A 25,529-nucleotide genomic window follows, 5' to 3' on the forward strand; every position below is an offset into this window, starting at 1 on the left:
CACACTGGAGACACCCCTCATCCAAAGACACTGGAGACACCCCTCATCCAAACACACTGGAGACACCCCTCATCCAAACACACTGGAGACATCCCTCATCCAAACACACTGGAGACATCCCTCATCCTCATCTCCAAACACACTGGAGACACCCCTCATCCAAATACACTGGAGACACCCCTCATCCAAACACACTGGAGACATCCCTCATCCAAACACTGGAGACACCCCTCATCCAAACACACTGGAGACATCCCTCATACAAACACACTGGAGACACCCCTCATCCAAACACACTGGAGACATCCCTCATCCAAACACTGGAGACACCCCTCATCCAAACACACTGGAGACATCCCTCATACAAACACACTGGAGACACCCCTCATCCAAACACACTGGAGACACCCCTCATCCAAACACACTGGAGACACCCCTCATCCAAACACTGGAGACATCCCTCATCCAAACACACTGGAGACACCCTCATCCAAACACTGGAGACATCCCTCATCCAAACACACTGGTGACACCCCTCATCCAAACACACTGGAGACACCCCTAATCCAAACACTGGAGACATCCCTCATCCACACACTGGAGACACCCCTCATCCAAACACACTGGAGACACCCCTCATCCAAACACTGGAGACACCCCTCATCCAAACACACTGGAGACACCCCTCATCCAAACACACTGGAGACATCCCTCATCCAAACACTGGAGACACCCCTCATCCAAACACTGGAGACACCCCTCATCCAAACACTGGAGACACCCCTCATCCAAACACACTGGAGACACCCCTCATCCAAACACACTGGAGACATCCCTCATCCAAACACTGGAGACACCCCTCATCCAAACACACTGGAGACATCCCTCATACAAACACACTGGAGACACCCCTCATCCAAACACACTGGAGACATCCCTCATCCAAACACTGGAGACACCCCTCATCCAAACACACTGGAGACATCCCTCATACAAACACACTGGAGACACCCCTCATCCAAACACACTGGAGACACCCCTCATCCAAACACACTGGAGACACCCCTCATCCAAACACTGGAGACATCCCTCATCCAAACACACTGGAGACACCCTCATCCAAACACTGGAGACATCCCTCATCCAAACACACTGGTGACACCCCTCATCCAAACACACTGGAGACACCCCTAATCCAAACACTGGAGACATCCCTCATCCACACACTGGAGACACCCCTCATCCAAACACACTGGAGACACCCCTCATCCAAACACTGGAGACACCCCTCATCCAAACACACTGGAGACACCCCTCATCCAAACACACTGGAGACATCCCTCATCCAAACACTGGAGACACCCCTCATCCAAACACACTGGAGACACCCCTCATCCAAACACACTGGAGACATCCCTCATCCAAACACTGGAGACACCCCTAATCCAAACACACTGGAGACACTCCTCATCCAAACACACTGGAGACACCCCTCATCCAAACACACTGGAGACATCCCTCATCCAAACACACTGGTGACATCCCTCATCCAAACACTGGAGACACCCCTCATCCAAACACACTGGAGACATCCCTCATCCACACACTGGAGACACCCCTCATCCAAACACACTGGAGACATCCCTCATCCAAACACTGGAGACACCCCTCATCCAAACACACTGGAGACACCCCTCATCCAAACACACTGGAGACATCCCTCATCCAAACACTGGAGACACCCCTCATCCAAACACACTAGAGACACTCCTCATCCAAACACACTGGAGACACCCCTCATCCAAACACTGGAGACACCCCTCATCCAAACACACTAGAGACACTCCTCATCCAAACACACTGGAGACACCCCTCATCCAAACACACTGGAGACATCCCTCATCCAAACACACTGGAGACACCCCTCATCCAAACACACTGGAGACACCCCTCATCCAAACACACTGGAGACACCCCTCATCCAAACACACACTGGAGACACAGTCAACTTAAAATCACCCAGCCAAATCAATTGCATGGGAGTTCAAATACAAATCTGGAGGGTAGGTTTAGGGTTAGGGTTATAGATCCATCCATCTATTACAGTAGGGTCAAACATACTATTCAAGCCCCCAAATAGACCCCCATGCCCTGGGCAACTTCCCCTGTCATGCTCCAGCCTATACCCTGGCGTCCTAGGAAGGGCAAGAGCATGCTGGACATGGATGGGTAATGGGCTGGGGAACAGGCTGGAGAGGAGGCTGGTCATGGCTGGGTAATGGGCTGGGGAACAGGCTGGAGAGAGGGCTAGGGAGCGGGCTGGACATGGCTGGGGAGAGGGCTAGGGAGGAGACTGGACATGGCTGGGGAACAGGCTGGGGAGAGGGCTAGGGGGCAGACTGGACATGGCTAGGGAGGAGACTGGACATGGCTGGGGAGAGGGCTAGGGAGGAGACTGGACATGGCTGGGGAGAGGGCTAGGGAGGAGACTGGACATGGCTGGGGAGAGGGCTAGGGAGGAGACTGGACATGGCTGGGGAGAGGGCTAGGGAGGAGACTGGACATGGCTGGGGAGAGGGCTAGGGAGGAGACTGGACATGGCTGGGGAGAGAGGAGAGATCACAGAAGTGACAGCAGTGGGAAGGCTGATTTCCCCTCACCACAGGGGGGGTGGGGGGGGGGGGGCATGGGAGGCAGGGAGGACAGATGACCTCACAGCATCTGGGATATGCTGGCTCAATGCATGAGAGACTTACAAATGTACACTGATGATAATGAGCTCTGTGCTCTGAGTTAGTATTGACACTAAACCAGAGTCGTCGGGATATTGGATGATTTTTCTTAAGATATACAGTATATGCCATTTAGCAGACACTTTTATCCAAATGGACTTACAGTCATGCGTGCATATATGTTTTATATATGGGTGGTCCCAGGAATCTACCCCCTATCCAGGCAATGCAAACGCCATGCTCTACCAACTGAGCTACAGAGGACCACCATAGATTTTTATGGAATCTGTTTTAAAGCTGCACACATACATGTTTGTTTCACTATCCTCGTGGCAAACAAACAATTGATTCCCATTCAAAATCCTATTTCCCTACAGAGATGGAGCACGTTAGAGAGACAGAAGGTACCGGGCATAGCGCAGTGTTGCAATGGCGTTTTCTGTCACAGAAGAGGGGGCTCCTTGTAATACGCTCCGGAATTGTACATAGTTTTATACTACCTGAACATTGAGACGTGCCATATCATTACTATCACAGCCGTGTTGTCGCTTGGTTCCTTGATCTGATCTATAGGCTATATAGGCTATTCATCAAAGTAGTCTATTTTGCATTGATAACCAAATATAATCTCAGAAACTGTTCAAACAGTAAACCAAACAACAAGAATCCACCCAAAAACGAATTTGGTTTAGAAGTAATAGCTAGCGATTATATTGTGAAATAGTGTAACCTGCTAGCCATGTGCTATTTTCTCCATAACCAAAACATGATGACATTCTATTTTCAGCTGATATCGGAATGAATACACTAGTTTGCTATGTTTTTATCCAGGCTGCCAGCTAGCTACTACTACAAGGGAAGGTCTTCCTTGCATTCACAAAACGAAAAAATACAAATAAACTCTGCTTGAAAAAAAAAAACGGTACCGTCTGGTTTGCTTAATATTTATTTAACCTTTATTTGAACAGGGAGTCACATAGAGATTCAAAATCTATTTTACAAGAGAGCCCTGTATACATTACAGTAAAAACAGAACAATAAAACAACACACATATGTGTGTATAAAACAATATAGTTCAGCACAAAATAAACCAAAATAAAATATTTAAGAAAAGCAATCCCATTCAACTACATAGAGGACTCTGCAGATTGTTCCAGAAATTAGGGGCAAAAAATCTAAACACAGATTTCCCCTAATCTGTGGAGACTGAAGGGTTCTCTAATGTTATCCATTCCTGAGAGCGGGTTTGGTAACTTATGATTCTTAACTTATAATATAAGGAATTTGAAATGATTTAAACTTTTACTTTTGATACTTAAATATATTTAAAACCAAACACTTTTAGACTTTTACTCAAGTAGTATTTTACTGGGTGACTCACTTTTCTATTAAGGTATCATAACTTTTACTCAAGTATGACAATTGGGTACTTTTACCACAAGGATAGTTAAACCAAACAAACACACACAAACAAACACACTGGAATGGGTTCATTTTCAAACACACGCACGCACGCACGCACGCACGCACGCACGCACGCACGCACGCACGCACGCACGCACGCACGCACACACACACACACACACACACACACACACACACACACACACACACACACACACAGGCTGGAATGCGGAAATGTAAAACACACACACACACTCTTTCTTTCACTGAGCATACATTGTATAACAATAGGCTGATCCATGATCAAACAGAGGATTCCATCTGTATTTGTATGGTTCTGATTTAAGTGGATGTGTCAGCAGGATGATGTATGACCCGGGAATGAGCTGCATCCCAGCAGCCTGATACAAGCAGCCCAACCCCCCCCCCCCCCCCCATCTGAGCACCAGCCACAGCCAACTCATTTGTCAGAGAGAAACCATTTTCTGTGCAGCAGGCCATTGAGCTTAAGGTTATTTAATTTCTCCATCACAAACTGTGGTGATCCTAAAATTCTAGGCAAGGCTAAGCTATACACAGAGAGAGAGAGAGAGAGAGAGAGAGAGAGAGAGAGAGAGAGAGAGAGAGAGAGAGAGAGAGAGAGAGAGAGAGAGTGAGAGAGAGAGAGAGAGAGAGAGAGAGAGAGAGAGAGAGGGAGAGAGAGAGAGAGAGAGAGAGAGAGAGGGAGAGGGAGAGAGAGAGAGAGAGGTATACAGATCACAGTTATTGTAACCTTGGTGTAGCCAGTGTGGTTTAATAAAGGTTTGTGAGGAAACAAAGGAAGACATTTGGTGTAGGGGAGGATAGAGGATAGATTGACCAACTGTTGTGTGTGTGTGTATTTTATCAATCTTTTTAAATTTGTTTTATTTATTGCATACCTCACATAATCAAACTACAGGTAGCCTTTAGAGCAGCAAAATATAGCCTAGCCTACATATCCTATCATTTTGTATTTTTTAAAAATGGTATAGAATAGAATTATAGCCACCCTCAGTTTTGCCTTTATGACCTTGGCATTGAACTTAACAACAACCCAAGGTGTATGAGGCCTTTGTGTCCAATAATCACGTCATTGTGCATAATGTGAGGGGTTAATGTCCCACTGGGCACACACTGGTTAGATCAAAACATTTTCCACGTCATTTCAATGAAATTATGTTGAATCAACATGGAACAGACGTTGAATTGACGTGAGACGGGTCATGTTTGGGGACTGTGCTTGGCACAGGGCAGCCACACAGAGAAACAAAGATGGGGCCACCGTTGTCATTCAATTTAGTCAGTGGCCTCAACTCTGCCGCTGGCCAGCCTGGCCTCAAGGACTAGAGGTAACATAGTACAAGTAAATCAGTGACAGTGAAATTAGAATGATATGTTATGCTTGGTATGGTTACATAAGACAGAAGGTTCCTTAACCCCTAAAAGTATAAGACGTGATTGTTTTAAGATGGTCATACCATGGACAAATGCCACTATTGGACTGGAGGCGTCACATCTCCTCGGCTTCATCTCCCGTTAATGTCACATCCATCACAGGCCAAGCCCTGTCCTGTCGGGAGAAATTAGACAGGTCGTGGACAGGAATTAATTGGAGGGACAAGCACAAGTTGATACTGTCTGGATAAATGTAGGCTAGGTAGCACCTGGACAAAACAAGTGTCCCTTGTGAAGCTGTCTACTGTCTTGGTAGAATTGTATTTGAGATACATTTTGAACTAGTGATTGTGTTTCCAATTACAGAATGGTCCCTGGCTATGACAGTAATCAAATCCTACAAAACTGTAAAATTAGTAACAGTAATAGCATCTGAAGTGATGGTTACTTTCTGTGCAGAATTGTATTGCCTCTCTCCAGTATTCTGAATGAGGCAATGCCTTTGTCTGTAATTTATCTGTGGCACAAACTGCTCTGTGACTTACTACTGCCACCTGGTGATGAATATGTGCCCTCATCTGTGGATTAATAAACATGTTAAAAATACTTGTAGACTGGATTAAGTTTTGAGCGAAGAGATATACTTCTCATGTGTTTACTTCAATGAGCTAAAATGTGACATTAAATGAAGTAACACACACACACACACACACAGACACACACAAAGGCCCGTCTCTGGACACTGTGCTATCTAACCTCCAAACAAGCTTCAATGCCATACAACACTCCTTCCGTGGCCTCCAACTGCTCTTAAACGCTAGTAAGACCAAATGCATGCTTTTCAACCGGTCGCTGCCTGCACCTGCATGCCCGACTAGCATCACCACCCTGGATGGTTCCGACCTAGAATATGTGGACGTCTATAAGTACCTAGGTGTCTGGCTAGACCGCAAACTCTCCTTCCAGACTCATATCAAACATCTCCAATCGAAAATCAAATCAAGAGTCGGCTTTCTATTCCGCAACAAAGCCTCCTTCACTCAAGCCGCCAAGCTTACCCTAGTAAAACTGACTATCCTACCGATCCTCGACTTCGGCGATGTCATCTACAAAATGGCTTCCAACACTCTACTCAGCAAACTGGATGCAGTCTATCACAGTGCCATCCGTTTTGTCACTAAAGCACCTTATACTACCCACCACTGCGACTTGTATGCTCTAGTCGGCTGGCCCTCGCTACATATTCGTCGCCAGACCCACTGGCTCCAGGTCATCTACAAGTCTATGCTAGGTAAAGCTCCGCCTTATCTCAGCTCACTGGTCACGATGGCAACACCCATCCGTAGCACGCGCTCCAGCAGGTGTATCTCACTGATCATCCCTAAAGCCAACACCTCATTTGGCCGCCTTTCGTTCCAGTACTCTGCTGCCTGTGACTGGAACGAATTGCAAAAATCGCTGAAGTTGGAGACTTTTATCTCCCTCACCAACTTCAAACATCAGCTATCTGAGCAGCTAACCGATCGCTGCAGCTGTACATAGTCTATTGGTAAATAGCCCACCCTTTTCACCTACCTCATCCCCGTACTGTTTCTATTTATTTACTTTTCTGCTCTTCTGCACACCAATATCTCTACCTGTACATGACCATCTGATCTTTTATCACTCCAGTGTTAATCTGCAAAATTGTAATTATTTGCCTACCTCCTCATGCCTTTTGCACACATTGTATATAGACCCCCCCTTCGTTTTCTACTGTGTTATTGACTTGTTAATTGTTTACTCCATGTGTAACTCTTTGTTGTATGCTCACACTGCTATGCTTTATCTTGGCCAGGTCGCAGTTGCAAATGAGAACTTGTTCTCAACTAGCCTACCTGGTTAAATAAAGGTGAAATAAAAAATAAAAAATAAAAATAAAACACATACACACACACATCCAGGCTGTATCACATCCGGCCGTGATCGGGAGTCCCATACGGCGGCGCACAATTGGTACAGCATCGTCCGGGTTTGGCCAGGGTAAGCCATCAATGTAAATAGGAATTTGTTCTTAACTGACTTGCCTAGTTAAATAAAAGTTAAATAAAAAAATATATATATAAAAAACACACAAACACAGACAATAAGCTCACATCAGGACTACCTGGCCTGATGACTCCTTGCTGTCCCCAGTCCACCTGGCCGTGCTGTTGCTTCAGTTTCAACTGTTCTGCCTGCGGCTATGGATTCCTGACCTGTTCACCAGACATGCTACCTGTCCCAGACCTGCTGCTTTTAACTCTTTAGAGACAGCAGGAGCAGTAGAGATACTCTGAAGGATCGGCTATGAAATGCCAACTGACATTTAGTCCTGAGGTGCTGTTGCACCCTCGACAACCACTGTGATTATTATTATTTGACCCTGCTGATCATCTATGAACATTTGAACATCTTGGCCATGTTCTGTTATAATCTCCACCCGGCACAGCCAGAAGAGGACTGGCCACCCCTCATAGCCTGGTTCCTCTCTAGGTTTTTTCCTAGGCTCTGGCCTTTCTAGGGAGTTTTTCCTAGCCACCGTGCTTCTACACCTGCATTGCTGTTTGGAGTTTAAGGCTGGGTTTCTATACAGCACCTTGTGACACCAGCTGATGAAAGAAGGGCTTTCTAAATAAATTTGATTGACATCAGCAGCCATGTCAATCACCATGTACAACCAGCCACACAATAATGTAATATGAATGGAATCGACAGACGTATTCTGTGACTAATGGGAATAATGTGTTTTCATCACTCCGTACCAGAGGAGCTTTGGGTTTGGCATCAGAGTCAATAGAACCCTGCTTGAGGAGATGGTGCAGCATGTTACAGGCAAGTCCAAGGGAGGGAGCCAACCCTCTGTGATTCAATCAGTCAGCCTGGCCCTTAGCCAAGTGCCAAGATCTGCCCATCCCTGTGTGGTATGCAGATTAGCTGCACATGCTTGATGAGGAACGAAGGAATTTGTCATCATTTGCATCATTCCACAGAGATGCAGACTGAGCGGGGAAAGTAATGGGTCCAGGCTTGTCCTGTCCCACGGGCAGGTTGCAGAGGGAGCGGAGCAGGGAGATCTTTTTCACTGTAAATCACACTTTGAATTTGTCAACCAAAAAAAAAGGGTGTATTGTTAATGTCCTACTGTTTGAATATGCTTACTGTAGACCGCTCATATGTCAGGCTGAAAGCAAAATTGTAAATCTAAGTGGTAAAATGATCGCCCATAAAAAGAAAATATGGAGTTGTGATGTTTAAATGGCAATTCCAGAAACGTTCTGTGTTTTTATTTCCCCAGAATGATTATCAGATATAATTAAATCCCTCATTAGCCATGGGGGTTGAGGCTATTCAAATACAAAATTGCACAAATAAATCAAATCTATTAAAACACACACATCATCTCACCTCCCCACTACTGTTAAACACCCCGAGGACTCTGGAGGCTTTTGACCACGCACACATGCTTTTCTGTCTCTGTCACTGTCTATGCAACTGTTATGACTGATTTGACTTCCAGCTCATTGCAAGTGTTCCACAGTGGTTAATAGTATGGCTTTGACCCCTTTAACTGTCAATGGGATAAATGGTATCTCAACAGAAGAACTGAAAGGAATTGGCTACATTTCAATGCTACTGTTTTGGATGGTAATACATATATATCTATTCTTCTGAAAACTATAGGAAAATGGTAGCCTGGATGCCGACCTGTCTTCGCTCTCTTGCCAATTCTTTATAGAGTTGTCATGCCAAACATTTAGCTTGACAATGTTGTAGGCAAAAGCACAGATCTGGGACCAGGCTAGGAAAATGGTGCATGCATCACCCAAGGAATGCTTCTAATATATTATACTCTATTGTCAGTGTGAACTTTCAGGAGTAAATCAGATTAGGCTACTGAATATTTTATAGTGATGTCTCAACAACAACGGCAGGACTTGGGGACAGCCTTGCTCTGCATTTCTATAATTTATGAGAGCTAAGACTAAAAAGTAGAGCCTCCCTGTTAGATTGTTTTTCTTGTTTTGATATTATATTATTTTCTATGCTAAATTCTATAGAATATTTAGAGTAGAATAATATAATATTATGTTAATATTATGTTTAAAAATATATACAAATACCTACCATCAAATCGGACCCATAGTTTACCACGATTATTGCGTACAATCAGATGTATCTGAGAATCTGATGACGTTTATATTTTCTGAGCAATTCACCATGCATTCCGCAGTGGATGATACACCTAGGAACCAAGAATTGCGAAAACGTTTCCGCCCGTGGATTTATAATTGCCGTCAGTTGAAGGCTTGTTTTGGAGAAAGTGAACGTTCTAGTATAACGTTAGCTAGATAGCAAGCTACATGCTTATTTTGTCAAATAATAACAGTATTTGTTACTTAATAGCTTGTGGGGCGTGATTTAGCCATTTCTAAAGGTTACCATAAGGTGAGTTGGCAGAAATGAATCGAATGAATGTTGTTTCATAGCTACATTTGTGGGTAGCTAACGTTAGCTAGCTAGCTATGTTTCAAAAGTAACCAGCATCCCTTGTTGGCTAGCTAGCTAATATTTGTAAAAAAATATTCTGTTGGATATTATTTGGTAACATTTCATTTTAAGGGGTCCTTATTACAGTGTAACTACTACTGTAACAAGTATTGTAACGCTAGTTGATTGTATAACTCATAGGTACACTGTAATAACATCATGTAACTGCTGGTAATTGCAGTCTGTAATTACAGTGGTTTAACAACAAATAAGTGTTTATTTTCTTCTCAGCTGCATCCGGTTCAATAGTAACTATCATAAGGTCGTAATCTCTTGTGGACAGATGCGCTGAGTGTTGCGAGATGTTAACAATTGGAGGCTCAATAGGCTTAAATTACCTACCTGTGAATGCGCACTCTTTAAAATCTCCACTCAATGTTGTTGCTAGCACATTCCCCCCAAAAGTGTACCATCTGGGTTAACATGGTTGAGTTTACAAAAACAGATCAAATATAGATAGGTCAACCTCACTGACTGGGGTTAACCATACGGGTGTCATCCCAGATGGCGGCAGGTTAGCCTAGTGTTTAGCCAGTAACCGAAAGGTTGCTGGTCGAATCCCAGAGCAGACTATGTGAAAAATGTATCGGTGTGCCTTTGAGCAAGGTGCTTAACCCTGTAAGTCATGCAATATTATTTTAAATTATAAATAAAAAATGACTCATAATGAATGCATATGTTACCCATAAGTACATAATATATCTGCATAAGTACAATGTATTTACAAGGTGTATCTTGAGGGGCACTTGTAATTCACATGTACTTATACACGTATACAAAACATTAGGAACACCTGCGCTTTTCATGAGTGACCAGGTGAAACCAGGGGAAAGTTATTTATGTCACTTATTAAATCCACTTCAATCAGTGTAGCTCAAGGGGAGGAGACAGGTTAAAGAAGGATTTTTAAGCCTTAAGACAATTGAGACATGCATTGTGTATGTGTGCCATTCAGAGGGTGAAAAGATTTAAGTGCCTTTGAACGGGGTATGAGTATGTCAGGAACTGCAACGCTGCTGGGTTTTTCACACTCAACAGTTTCCTGTGTGTATCAAGAATGGTCCACCACTCAAAAGACATCCAGACAACTTGACACAACTGTGGGAAGCATTGAGAGTCAACATGGGCCAGCATCCCTGTGGAACGCTTTTGACACCTTGTAAAGTCCATGACCGGACAAATCGAGGCTGTTCTGAGGGCAAAAGGGAGTGCAACTCAATATTAGGAAGGTGTTCCTAATGTTCCTCACAACCTGGCCCTTATTTTAAGGCTTCTGGAAGTGCCATCCAAGTGGGAGGATAAACACAGTAGTACACCACAGAGTACATGTAATATCTGTATACGGTCTGATATACCACAGCTGTCAGCCAATCAGCAGGGCTCGAACCACCCAGTATATCATTTAAAAAATATTTTTTTATTTATTTTTATTTTACCTTTATTTTACCAGGCAAGTCAGTTAAGGACAAATTCTTATTTTCAATGACGGCCTAGGAACAGTGGGTTAACTGCCTGTTCAGGGGCAGAACGACAGATTTTGTACCTTGTCAGCTGTGCACCCTGATAATTGTAATGAATGTGTACTTAGATAGTACATTACCCATGCTGACCCTTATTTTAAGGCTTCCGGAAGCACCATCCAAGTGAGAAAATAAACACACTAGTACACCACAGAGTACATGTAATATCTGTATAAGTACAATGTAATTACTAGGTGTTACAAAGGATTTAGCTAGTTAAAATGAAGTTCATCTTGGTGTACTTGTAATTATTGTGTACCTACAACACTAGGCTAGCTAGCAAATGCTAGCGAACTACCTATGCTAAATTGTCCAGCCGAATTCACGTATTCCAAAAAGCTCAAACAAATTGCATGGAAAACGTACCTTTTCTCTCCTGTATTGACGTTTTTTAACCTACAACACGGTGTATCTTTTGCGGTAATCTTTCATGTCTGTATTTTGCACACTGACATTCTTCTTGACCCTGTTCTATGCGCATTGTGTCAGCACATGTGGGCATGTTCGGGGTCGTTGTTATGTCGAGCGTGTTGCGCAGATGGACAGATCTTGCAATGATGTACAGTATGTATAAATCATTGAGGTCTTGACAGGATGCCTTAATTCCTGGGATAAATAAATAATTGCCCCAATGCATCCCATCCAAAAGTGAGAATGTTCCTCAACCGTGAAACCCTTGTAAGGTTACATGACAGAATAAGAGTTTGCGTTATGACCATTTAAAGTTAATTTATAAACTATTATTCAACTAAGCTTAAAAGGCTTACAATTTGGCAAGCATGAATAACTATGTAACAACTTTAAATGTAACTTTTTATTAATGTGTCTAAAAATGGTTAATTAATGGTTAATAACCTTTTACTGCAGTGGGCTAAATCAGGGTCACATAGAGTGTTTCTTCATAGTCTTAAACGTACTGTGAAACAAAAGTATTCAGCTCACACACATGGTTATGGGCTTAAAAAAAGAAGACACCTGTAGCATGTCAGATATTTATTTTGTGAACCCATTTTTGCCATTGCGCCTGGGCATCAGAATCCAGAGCCTTTTCTTGTAGAGTTGTGTCAATGAGGTGGTCGGTTTTCAATTGGCTAACCCTTATCATGTGGTTTGTGCAGGCTGAAATATGGTGCATTGGGATGCTATCGGAAACTTGAACATTTGTAACAAGCATGGTAACACGCATTCGTTTTTACACCCCTGTAATTACAGACTGCGGTTACCACCAGTTACATGTTGTTACAGTGTAACTATGAATTATTACAATTAATTACAATACTTGTTACAGTGTAATGACATATGTAATTACACTGTAATAAAGACCCCTTAGTTTACATACTCTATAATACGTAACAATATTTGTAAATGACTAAATTATTTGTTCACTACAGATGTTGTCCTCCCGTATTTCCAGCTGGGATGTGCGACGGTGGAACTAGAATGATGTTAGTGGACACAATGCTATCTGGGCAACATGGCCCACAGGAGGCCTTTGGTGTTATGGAGAAGATGCCACAGGGCAGGAATTATCAGTGTGTCACATGCTTGAAATGTTTTTCCGCCCCATCCAAGCTACAGAGGCACATCCTTTCACACACAGGACAACGACCATTTGGGTGTCACCTCTGTGAAAAGGCATTTCGGCAACTAGCACACCTGAAACTCCATCTTAACACACATCTTTATCCAAAACGAACTGAACAGAAGAAGATGAATGTAAAGTCTAGCTTGCATCCAAGTGGATATGAAAATGCCCCTCCTGCAAAGATAGACAACTCAAAAGCATGTTTGCAGACAGGCTCCTTGGACCCAGTCGGTGCAGAGGACACATTGGAGGTAGACATCAGGCCTACTGGACCTGTCCACATAATTGAGGAAAACTCTCTCTGTTCCCCTCGCTGTATCGCTGAACTATATCCCCCACACTCTGAGGTCGAGAGGTTTGAGAAGCAGCACACAGAAGAGGAGCCAATTGGGAACCACGATGACTGGAGTGAACCTGAGAAACAGACACTGGATGAGGATAGATCCCCCAGAGATGAAACAGTGGACAAACATACAAAAATAATTGAGAATTCAAACTCTCATAAATGCCCTGAGTGCTTTAAGTGCTTCAGCGCCCCGTCCAAATTAAAGAGGCACTGCCTGATTCACACAGGCCAGAAACCATTTCAGTGCTACCTATGCCGGCGTGCTTTTAGGCAGCTGGCCCATCTTAAGGTACACTACAGCATTCACTCAGGGGTCGCGAAGTCTAGAAGTCTCAAATCTTTCTCTCAACCCCAGAGGTCAAAAACCTGGCCAAGGAACTATCCATGTAACATTTGTGGCAGGAGATTTAAACAGAAGAGACATTTGATAGTTCACCAGCAAACTCATCAAGGTCCAGATACTGCTGTGCACCCTGATAAGTTAGATAATACGAGTAAGGCCTGCCTTCCAACTCACACTGACCATGCTTCCCAAGTAGATTTCTCAAACTCTGAAAATGCTATAGCGTACAATACAGAGCTGAATGAAAAGAGTCAGATACATGTTGTTGAAGGTTTAGACATCTTATCTGAAGAATGGCATAACAGTGCAAAGCATGCGTCACAGGACATTGACCTCACTCGCTCCTCAGACAGAAACAATAAGTCATCTGTGTCTAATCGCTCTGACCGTACAAACACAGGTAAGGTAAGGGAAAATCAGTGCATGCTGTGCCTAAAGAAGTTTGACTATCCCTCCAAACTCTCCCGACATCTATTGGTCCACATGGACATCAAGCCATTCGGATGCACCGTCTGTAGTAAGTCTTTCAGACAGCTCTGCCACTTACAGAATCACATGAAGGCGCAACACGTAAAAAGCGACAATGTTTTGAAAAGTGTAGAAGATGCTCCCGACCAACCAGGTGTTATTCTATTAAAGGACAAGTCTGTTTCTGAGATGAGGAGAAATCAAAGTGAACATTTAGACCAAGTTTCTCAACCTCAGGAAGGCAGCAGAGACATCAGTGAAGTTGGTTGTTTTCTAAACCAGTATGTTCTACCTGTCAGACCTACCTTAAGTCATTGCTCCACTGACAGTCTCTACAACTATGGTGCTCAACAACCTACATGGAACCCCAGTGGGAAGCTGCTACCTGGATTGGATTGTGATACAGTAAACAGGAAGTCTGCAGAGCAGCCTGTTTCTCTCAGACAAGTGCATAACACAGACTACACAAATACCAGTGATGTGTTGGAAAGCACACCAACACACCAATCACTGGTAGGCATATCTAAACAAAGGAGTTGCATCTTTCAAAACAAACCCACAATCCATGGCAGAGGGCGTTATAGTTGCCCAATTTGTTCAAAGCGCTTTGATGCTCCATCCAAGCTACAGCGGCATTCCCTGATCCATACAGGACAGAGGTCCTATCAGTGCCCCACTTGTCTCAAGACATTTAGACAAAAAGCTCATCTGAAGGTGCACCAGTCTGTTCATGAACAAAGAAAAGAGGCTAAACCCTCTACTAGTCATAGTGAAGACCGAGAAACCAAGTCTTTCTCAAGACCAAAAAGGACCCCATCTTCAAATGAAAAGGATGTAGTCTTTTGTAATAGGAGTCAGAAGACATCACGTGACAGTGATCTCTCTGCTGTCCCTCCAACTCAATCCGACTGCCCTCTGACAAACAACGTCAACAGCCCACCACAGACATCTGTTGCACCTAGGAAATTGGGGGGGTACCAGTGCATGGCCTGTCTAAAGAAGTTTGACTATCCTTCTAAACTCTCCCGACATCTCTTGGTCCACATGGGCATCAAGCCTTTCAGATGTGCCGTCTGTAGTAAATCCTTCAGACAGCTCTGCCACCTACAGTCTCACATGAAGGTCCATAATAGTAAGACCACACTGCATGAGGAGGGTCAACAGAGGAACATCAACTTGGCTCATCTGGACAACATTCCCCCTGAGGCTGGGGTTATTTCTGAGGGACACGTCTTTGCAGCAAGTCTTCATCCAGATGAACCAGGCCCAAGTCAAACTTTTGGAAATAACATACAAAATAGTAATGGTGGTGAATCCTTATCTCACTACTGTTCAACAGAAAGCATGAACCAATCCACAGAAATCATCAGAAAGAATGAAACAACCCCAACCCCTGAACAGTCAGAAGACATGAAAAGCATGAAGTCAGAAAACAACTGCCTAGTGGAGCAGAAATGTATCTCACCTCCTCAACTGACAAAGAGCACTTGGAATATTGCTGAAGAGAAACATGTGGACAAGTTTCCCTCGGATGAATATTATGGACAGCAAAACCACCCCCTGATTCCCAACTGGTTAAACCCCTATCCATATCAACAAGAAACCGCAAATAACAAACAGACATATCCAATTGCTACTCACCGTATTCCTTACCTGGAGGAACCAGGATCCAGCCACAGTGACCAACCGGAAATACCAGTTGATGTGAATCACAAGTTAAATCTATATCAATCCCCTTTAGAATCTCCTAGCACTAATTCACAATATGAAGCTAAAGAGGAGGAAAGGTTGGAGGTTGGGCTTAGGTCAGAGTTTAATGTTACATACAAGTCAGAACCTCCCAACGACCTTCAAGGCTGCTCAGACTGTAGTCAGTGTTTTACCACCAAGGGAAAACTGAATCATCACAGGTGCTCTCCAAGACATTCAGTTGAAGAGAGGCAGGCGAGCTCATATCGCTGCGCTATCTGCTTCAAAAGCTTCGAGGCTCCCTCGAAATTGAAAAGACACTATGTTATCCACACAGGCCAGAGGCCATTTCAGTGTACAGTGTGTGGAAAGGCTTTCACCCAGGCAGGCCATTTGAAGACACACCTGCAGATCCACAGGTAAAAGACTTGGGACATTCACCTACTGTATAACGACTCTAATCACAGATCTCCACACACTCGTATCTTACTTATATTTACCATTCTCCTCTACTCTCTAACATTAGCTTTTTGAATTGCAGAATATACCTTTTATTATGTATATTTTTCTGCCTTTCTATTCTGTCTTATTTTCTTGAAGTGGCTTTTATAGATGGTATTATATGGTTTAATGCCTTTGTACTATATAGTAATGTACATGTGGTGTATTAATTGGTTTTTAACAATCTGCCTATTTACAGTGTGATATTGCATGTTTTTGTGTTGCCTGCATTATGAATATGTAAATATGACAGCAGTCGGTACTTCTGTTTCACACACAAAGTATACACTAGTGCAAATGTGTCTTTAAGGCAATACTCTGGCTGGCCATGGCATTATGGTGCTAGTTGGTTATAGCTCAAACAAAATACATTTTGGATAGGTCTTGTTTTTGGAACTGAGGTAGGCATCATTTATTCTGAAAAACATTCTGAAAAATGTTGAGAGGAGACTACCTAAGCTGGATCAACGCCATCAGATAACTTGGGAAGTTGTTTCATTGTGACTTGCAGTACCACCTATTCACACAAGATGGCATCATGTCTATTTGTTTTGGTTGGTTGAGATGCGGTTGGTTAAGGAGAAGCTTCTGACTTCTAATGACCGATGTTATTCGGGGGGACACTTCAGTGTGAAATAAACCGTTTTTTTTACATGGTACATTTTCTTTTTGACATTTAAATACATAATCATACTGTTTTATGAATGTGTACTCATTTGAAGTGTTTGAACTGTCTTTAATCCTGATGTAAAGGTTCTGAAAAATGTTGAGGATCTTAAAGAGTAGACTACCTAAGCTGGCAGGCCATGACAAGATAAAAAGCTCATTGACCTGTTAGGGATTTGTGGAGTACGGATTACGGGGATTATTTTCCCCCTAAAACCATTCAAGATTCAAGCTGTTTCTTCTTTAACCCTCCTGCTGTGTTCTGGTCGAATTGAACCTTTTTAGAAGTTTTCTCTCTGAAAAATGTAGTTCATTTAATCTGATTGTCATATAAGGTTCCATGACTTTGTCCACACAGGGCATCTGAACACACAAAATACATTTTGATGATTTTCATTACGTTTTGGGTGTTTTATTTAACTTTTGTACACCTGTGGTGTTCCCGGTCAAAAATGACCAGTCAAAAAGGACGGGTCATTAGAAATGAATGGGTGAGACTACAATTGGTGTATAAAATTGAGTTCAGGCACATGCCCATTCATTAGATGGACACACTTCCTCTCCCAGACCCCCACATGCATGTGTGTTTGAGCACACACACACACACACACACCTCACTCCCTATTCTTGGCTTCCATGGCAACCCCAACGGGAACCTTTCCCCAATAGAGTCTTTCCCCCAGGGGAACCACACCTGTTGGCATTCTCACAAACAATCACAACATTGTTTCAATAATATATAGAACTTTTCTCTGGTATATAAAGCTTTTTAGAGGTCTTGCTCACAATCCATTCTGTGGCAGCACAATGACCAAACGATAAACTGTATGTGAGGCTCTTGATCATATCTTTAACCATGACACTGGTGAGGAGAGAGTCCTTGTTAAACTTTGACACAAAGTAGTCTGTGATAAATAGCACCATATGTTTAATCTGAGTATTTGTTATAGTCAAAATAAACATTCTACTTTTTAAAAAACGAGCTGTATGAGCTCAGGTCAATGAGGCCTACGGGTCTCATAGCTAATAGAAGTTCAAAACCTGTAATCTTCACAAGAACTTAAGTTGATTAAAAAAATCTAACACAACATTAGGTGATAATATATTTATTATTATGGATTTATAATCAGCTATGATGGGGCTGTCATTTTGGACTGGGAACACAGAATTAATTAACATGAAATGAACACAACAGGAGGGTTAAGAATTTCACAAGATGTTATATTATGTTAAGTATATTATATTGTATGCAGTTCTACTGTATATGCAAATAAATCGTAGAAGTTTTATCCAAATGTGTTACAACAGTTCATTGACGTAAGGATACATCTATATTTCTTGTGCGGGAGTTTTTAATGTAAAACAAAGTGTAAGGGATGTTCTTCATTGTTTGCGCTCCCTGCCGTCACGCAATGGGGATGTGGGGAGGGATTCATTTCTGTCATTTTGTACATCTATATTAAAATCTCCCTAAATGAAACATTTTGGTCTTTACTGAGGCACCTCACAAAAAACAAAATCCCAATTGTATTAATGGATCAGGTCAGATATTTTTGGGAGTTACCTGTCCACGTAAAAATATCTCAAAATGCCTCAATATGTAGGCTAGGTGTAATTGACCAACAGAAGAAAACATAGACAATGCTACCCTGAACCATGGCCTTACCTGTGTAATTGACCAACAGAAGAAAACATAGACAATGCTACCCTGAACCATGGCCTTACCTGTGTAATTGACCAACAGAAGAAAACATAGACAATTCTACCCTGAACCATGGCCTTACCCTCACCCTGACAGAATGGGTTTAGTTTCTGAAATACACAGTTGGACATTATGTGTGTCTTCTTGCTGCTCAGAGCAGAGGCAACAGACCTTCATATTTTATAGGTCAGGTTGTGATTACAGGGCAGTGTAATAATCTCTGACATGTCTCTGGTGTGCAGACATGGGATCTAATCCTAGCAGTAGTAGCCAGTCCTGCCCTGTTGCTACCTCATGTCCCTATTTGATTGGATTAGGTCGCTTTACAGTAGACCTAGACCTCCAACCCAATAGAGACCTGTGTGGATTTGATAGATCATAATAATTAATATCACTTTTATAGCACTATTCATTACATAAAGAATCTCAAAGCGTTGCAAAGCATCAACAACAAAAACCATGCAATTAAAAAAAAACATAATTAGGCTAATCATCATACAGTTCTCAGTAGTTGATCTTCAGATTTACCTTATGCAGGCGCGTAACGGGCTTTGCAGGTGTGGTTCCATTGCGCGGGCTGAATAGATTTCAGACGATGAAAATCCTCCCACTTGTTGGCCAACAGATTTTCTCCTGGAGTTGTCGTTCAATATAGAGTTTTCTGTACATTTATCTTAAAGCAATCCCTTTAAAACACGGTGTACTTTTAATTATAATTGTGTGGACAGACCAACTAGAATGCATAAAGACAGCGGGTTCAGAATATTAGGGATCAATGAAAGGAAGCTATCTAAATATATGCATAGTATTTCCGTTTCAGCACCAACTGGTGTAGCCCTTTCCTGTAGTCAAATGAGCTCATGGATGGAATGTTATTAACATTTTTAATAATTTCATAAATAATCCACTTTTTTTTACAATGTCGAAAATTCGGTTTTTCTATGTCAAACGGTTTTGTTATATTTCATTCTTCTGTGATGTATATACAGTGTAATATTGGGACGCAAACATAACATGTAATATATTTCAACTCTATATCTGACATGGTACAGGTGTCTTCTTTTTAACCCCTTAACCATGTGTGTGAGACGTATACTTTTGTTTCAAAGTAGATTTGTTTAAGACTACCAAGAAACACTCTGTAAGACCCAGATATAGTAAGTAAAAAAATACTCCGATTTGGTAGATTATTTAGGCAAATTTTAAGGTTAGTAATGTATGTTTGACTCATAAAAAACCAGTTTGGAGATATTCCAAACTTGTTATATATCCCAAAATATATCGATTAATAAAAAATACAGTGGTTTTAATTCATCCTAAAAGTTGCCATATTCAAGTTCAAACCATGCCATTTTAGAAGGTTAAAAAAAGTTACAATAGGGGTCGAACAATAGGCTAGTCCTAGGAATCTACCCAAATCATCACTAATTATGGAACTGTAATGACAACGGTCCAGTCGTCATGAACCGTGCGCCAGGCGGTTAAAACTGCTACAGTATGTGTGGTCTGAGTTCTATAATGTTTCAAATAGGCTACAGGTACCAAATTATTGCTCAGCGTTAGGCTAATATGATCCACTATTGCTAGCGACCCTGGGAACAGCTACATGGATGTGACAGAAAGAAAGGCAAACGGAATGGAATGATGCAAAATGTAGGCCACAAATAGAACACTAGAGTTACAGTTCTAAACGTATGTGGGTATTACTAACGTGCCTCCCGATAGTGGCTACTATTTAACTTGATACAAATCGTTAAATAAAACAAAATCCTGGGCATATAATTAAAACATTATAAACCCGCATAAATCAACTTGGCGGGTTCGGCCTTATACAGAAGCCTATTGCTTGTGGTCTCCATATTTCATCGCTGCAAATTATGAGGGCATAGAATTAGACATTTCAATAAAGGCACAGCTATTTATAGCCTACTTCACTGTGGAAAATGGGCCAATACATGTCATGTTGATATTATGTTTTATTTGCTTCCATATGACTGGTTTCACATTTGTCTCCAGGGATAATGAGGAATAATCATCTAAAACAATTGTTATTTGTATTTACAATCCCCATTCTCCAAATATATTACTCATTTACCTAGCTCTTGTCATTAGCTGTTATCGATTTATAAATTACAGTGCATGGAGAATGCTGAATATTTCTATCGAAAAATGAAAGTATATGCCTTTTCCATTTGGAAGGTTCGCTCAACCTTGTTCATGGTTTCCTCTCGTGTAAAGGAGGTGGAATTATGAGGGAATTAAGTCTTGGTCATAATATGGAGTATCTGTAGACACATCTCCACCACACCTTCATTTATTTGATCTCCACCCCAAAGGAATGGCTGATGTATAGCATTATATTCTCATGCTTAAATACAAGGTCAGAATAGTCATAGAGAGAAAAGTGCATAAAAAGGCAATTACTTCCATTTACAGGCGCTTGACTCCACCTAGATGGACGTCAAGAGACTAAAGGTCGAAAGGTTCATGGCTGATCTTGATGGAGAGAATGGTACACTAAGTGGAGAGCTGTATTGGATATATCTAGATAGCTCCAGATTATATATACAAATTGAGTTTGTGCATCTTTTTTTTTGGGGGGGGGGGGAATGATTCTGGCTCCATGCTTGTGGATGGCATGAGTGCACTTTTAATCGTTTTAAACATTCAAGTCATGAGTTTTTCAAACACTTAACAGGTACATACAGATCATGTCCAGTACGGTCATATTGATTACATTCAACAGATCCAGTCTCATGCATGTCACCATTTGGCATGAAAGTCAGTGCCTAAAAAGCCTTAGAAATCCATTGTATTTACACAGTTTCCAGTTCATTGTCTGAAATTCTTCACATGAAGACGGGAGTACCAACCAACCAATCAAATCTCAGGATCTCCCATCCTGTTCCAGCTAGCCATTTGCCTAGCAGCGCTGCAGGAGACTACAAAACGGTGAAACGGGGACTTATGTATTTATTATGAGCCCATCAGCGGTAGGCAGGCGGGTGGCTCTGGGGGTCAGAGGAAGTGTACTGCTCAGCAGGTCTGAAACCACATCGGGGTTTAAACGGTGCAGATGATGTCAAACCCCCAGGGTGGCAGAAACTTAATAAAGCTTGATCCTTTTTTTGTTAACACGCGAAGTGATGTGAAGCTCAGTGCTCATGGCCCTCTAATCTCAACCCATTAAATATGCAGACAGGAGACCCATGCCTCTGTGACACACACAGTTAAATATAACTGTTAAATAGTCTCATAGTGTGTGTGTGTGTGTGTGTGTGTGTGTGTGTGTGTGTGTGTGTGTGTGTGTGTGTGTGTGTGTGTGTGTGCGTGCGTGCGTAATGTGTGTGCATGCGTGCGTGTGTGTGTGTGTGTGTGCATGCGTGCGTGCGTGCGTGTGTGTGTGTGCGTGCATGCGTGCGTGTGTGTGTGTGTGTGCGTGCATGCGTGCATGCGTGCGTGTGTGTGTGTGCGTGCGTGCATGCGTCAGAGAGGTACTTTTAAGAACTAGAGTTGGAATCAGTAGTTTTAAAGACGGGGTTAGAGCCAAAATGTGTGTTTCAGTGACTCAACTACCTATTGTGTGTTGCGAGGAACATAATTGTTTCTGTGAAACATGTCCTCTATCTACCCAGTGTGTCTCCAATGAAAACTCCTAGTTAAGTCAACGTACCCACCAGTATTATATAGCCTGTAAGAAACGTTCTGGTACGTCACGACCCAATCAGTATTTGCAAGAAGTGCTGACAAGCTGAATGTAGCGAGCTGTCTGTTTAAACTACTAGCACACAGCTCAGACACCCATCCATACCCCACAAGACATGCCACCAGATGTCTCTTCACAGTCCCCAAGTCCAGAAAAGACTATGGGAGGCACACCGTACTACATAGAGCCATGACTATATGGAACTCTATTCCACTTCAGATAACTGATGAAAGCATTAGAATCAGATAAAAAAAATTAACCGATAAAAATAGACGTTATGGAACAGTGGGGACTATGAAGAGACACACACACACAGGCAAAGACACACATACACATGATAAGACAACGCACTCTAGACACACATAAACATGGACTTTGTATTGTAGATACAGTGCCATGCGAAAGTATTCGGCCACCTTGAACTTTGCGACCTTTTGCCACATTTCAGGCTTCAAACATAAAGATATAAAACTGTATTTTTTTGTGAAGAATCAACAACAAGTGGGACACAATCATGAAGTGGAACGACATTTATTGGATATTTCAAACTTTTTTAACAAATCAAAAACTTAAAAATTGGGCGTGCAAAATTATTCAGCCCCTTTACTTTCAGTGCAGCAAACTCTCTCTAGAAGTTCAGTGAGGATCTGTGAATGATCCAATGTTGACCTAAATGACTAATGATGATAAATACAATCCACCTGTGTGTAATCAAGTCTCCGTATAAATGCACCTGCACTGTGATAGTCTCAGAGGTCCGTTAAAAGCGCAGAGAGCATCATGAAGAACAAGGAACACACCAGGCAGGTCCGAGATACTGTTGTGAAGAAGTTTAAAGCCGGATTTGGATACAAAAAGATTTCCCAAGCTTTAAACATCCCAAGGAGCACTGTGCAAGTGATAATATTGAAATGGAAGGAGTATCAGACCACTGCAAATCTACCAAGACCTGGCCGTCCCTCTAAACTTTCAGCTCATACAAGGAGAAGACTGATCAGAGATGCAGCCAAGAGGCCCATGATCACTCTGGATGAACTGCAGAGATCTACAGCTGAGGTGGGAGACTCTGTCCATAGGACAACAATCAGTCGTATATTGCACAAATCTGGCCTTTATGGAAGAGTGGCAAGAAGAAAGCCATTTCTTAAAGATATCCATAAAAAGTGTTGTTTAAAGTTTGCCACAAGCCACCTGGGAGACACACCAAACATGTGGAAGAAGGTGCTCTGGTCAGATGAAACCAAAATGTAACTTTTTGGCAACAATGCAAAACGTTATGTTTGGCGTAAAAGCAACACAGCTCATCACCCTGAACACACCATCCCAACTGTCAAACATGGTGGTGGCAGCATCATGGTTTGGGCCTGCTTTTCTTCAGCAGGGACAGGGAAGATGGTTAAAATTGATGGGAAGATGGATGGAGCCAAATACAGGACCATTCTGGAAGAAAACGTGATGGAGTCTGCAAAAGACCTGAGACTGGGACGGAGATTTGTCTTCCAACAAGACAATGATCCAAAACATAAAGCAAAATCTACAATGGAATGGTTCAAAAATAAACATATCCAGGTGTTAGAATGGCCAAGTCAAAGTCCAGACCTGAATCCAATCGAGAATCTGTGGAAAGAACTGAAAACTGCTGTTCACAAATGCTCTCCATCCAACCTCACTGAGCTCGAGCTGTTTTGCAAGGAGGAATGGGAAAAAATGTCAGTCTCTCGATGTGCAAAACTGTTAGAGACATACCCCAAGCGACTTACAGCTGTAATCGCAGCAAAAGGTGGCGCTACAAAGTATTAACTTAAGGGGGCTGAATAATTTTGCACGCCCAATTTTTCCGTTTTTGATTTGTTAAAAAAGTTTGAAATATCCAATAAATGTCGTTCCACTTCATGATTGTGTCCCACTTGTTGTTGATTCTTCACAAAAAAATACAGTTTTATATCTTTATGTTTGAAGCCTGAAATGTGGCAAAAGGTCGCAAAGTTCAAGGGGGCCGAATACTTTCGCAAGGCACTGTATGTGATAGTAGAGTAGTGGCCTGAGGGAACACACTTCATGTGTTGTGAAAAGTGTTATGAAATGTAATGTATTATTTTAAATTGTATATAACTGCCTTAATGTTGCTGGACCGCAGGAAGAGTAGCTACTGCCTTGGCAGGAACTAATGGACCTGAGGAAGAGTAGCTGCTGCCTTGGAAGGAACTAATGGGGATCCATAATAAACCCCAGGAAGAGTAGCTGCTGCCTTGGCAGGAACTAATGGACCCGAGGAAGAGTAGCTGCTGCCTTGGCAGGAACTAATGGACCCCAGGAAGAGTAGCTGCTGCCTTGGCAGGAACTAATGGACCTGAGGAAGAGTAGCTGCTGCCTTGGCAGGAACTAATGGGGATCCATAATAAACCCCAGGAAGAGTAGCTGCTGCCTTGGCAGGAACTAATGGACCCCAGGAAGAGTAGCTGCTGCCTTGGCAGGAACTAATGGAACCGAGGAAGAGTAGCTGCTGCCTTGGCAGGAACTAATGGACCCGAGGAAGAGTAGCTGCTGCCTTGGCAGGAACTAATGGACCCCAGGAAGAGTAGATGCTGCCTTGGCAGGAACTAATGGGGATCCATAATAAACCCCTAGGAAGAGTTGCTGCTGCCTTGGTAGGAACTAATGGAACCCAGGAAGAGTTGCTGCTGCCTTGGCAGGAACTAATGTACCCCAGGAAGAGTGGCTGTTGCCTTGGCAGGAACTAATGGACCCCAGGAAGAGTGATTGTTGCCTTGGCAGGAACTAATGGACCCCAGGAAGAGTGGCTGTTGCCTTGGCAGCAGCAAATAGGGGTTTCCTTAATAAATACAAATCAGTGTCTGACGTATCTCCCATACCGACTAAC

The 25,529-nt window shown here is 42.6% G+C and overlaps 1 protein-coding gene across 1 annotated transcript; it reads left to right on the forward strand.

Annotated features, from left to right (window-relative positions):
• The first annotated feature begins 9,878 nt into the window (after positions 1–9,878).
• On the forward strand, positions 9,879–18,529 carry LOC109866610 (zinc finger protein 770). Its single transcript, XM_020455364.2, has 2 exons — positions 9,879–10,020; positions 13,034–18,529. The coding sequence occupies exon 2, from the start codon at positions 13,062–13,064 to the stop codon at positions 16,494–16,496; it is 3,435 nt and encodes a 1,144-aa protein (XP_020310953.1). The 5' UTR covers positions 9,879–10,020; positions 13,034–13,061; the 3' UTR covers positions 16,497–18,529.
• The last annotated feature ends 7,000 nt before the right edge of the window (positions 18,530–25,529 follow it).

The sequence above is a fragment of the Oncorhynchus kisutch genome, linkage group LG21 (assembly GCF_002021735.2).
Source record: "Oncorhynchus kisutch isolate 150728-3 linkage group LG21, Okis_V2, whole genome shotgun sequence".
In the NCBI taxonomy this organism is placed as follows: Eukaryota; Metazoa; Chordata; class Actinopteri; order Salmoniformes; family Salmonidae; genus Oncorhynchus; species Oncorhynchus kisutch.

Excerpts from the sequence above, each read along its gene's own strand:
- LOC109866610 (XM_020455364.2), top strand. The coding sequence starts at position 13,062 with ATGTGCGACGGTGGAACTAGAATGATGTTAGTGGACACAATGCTATCT.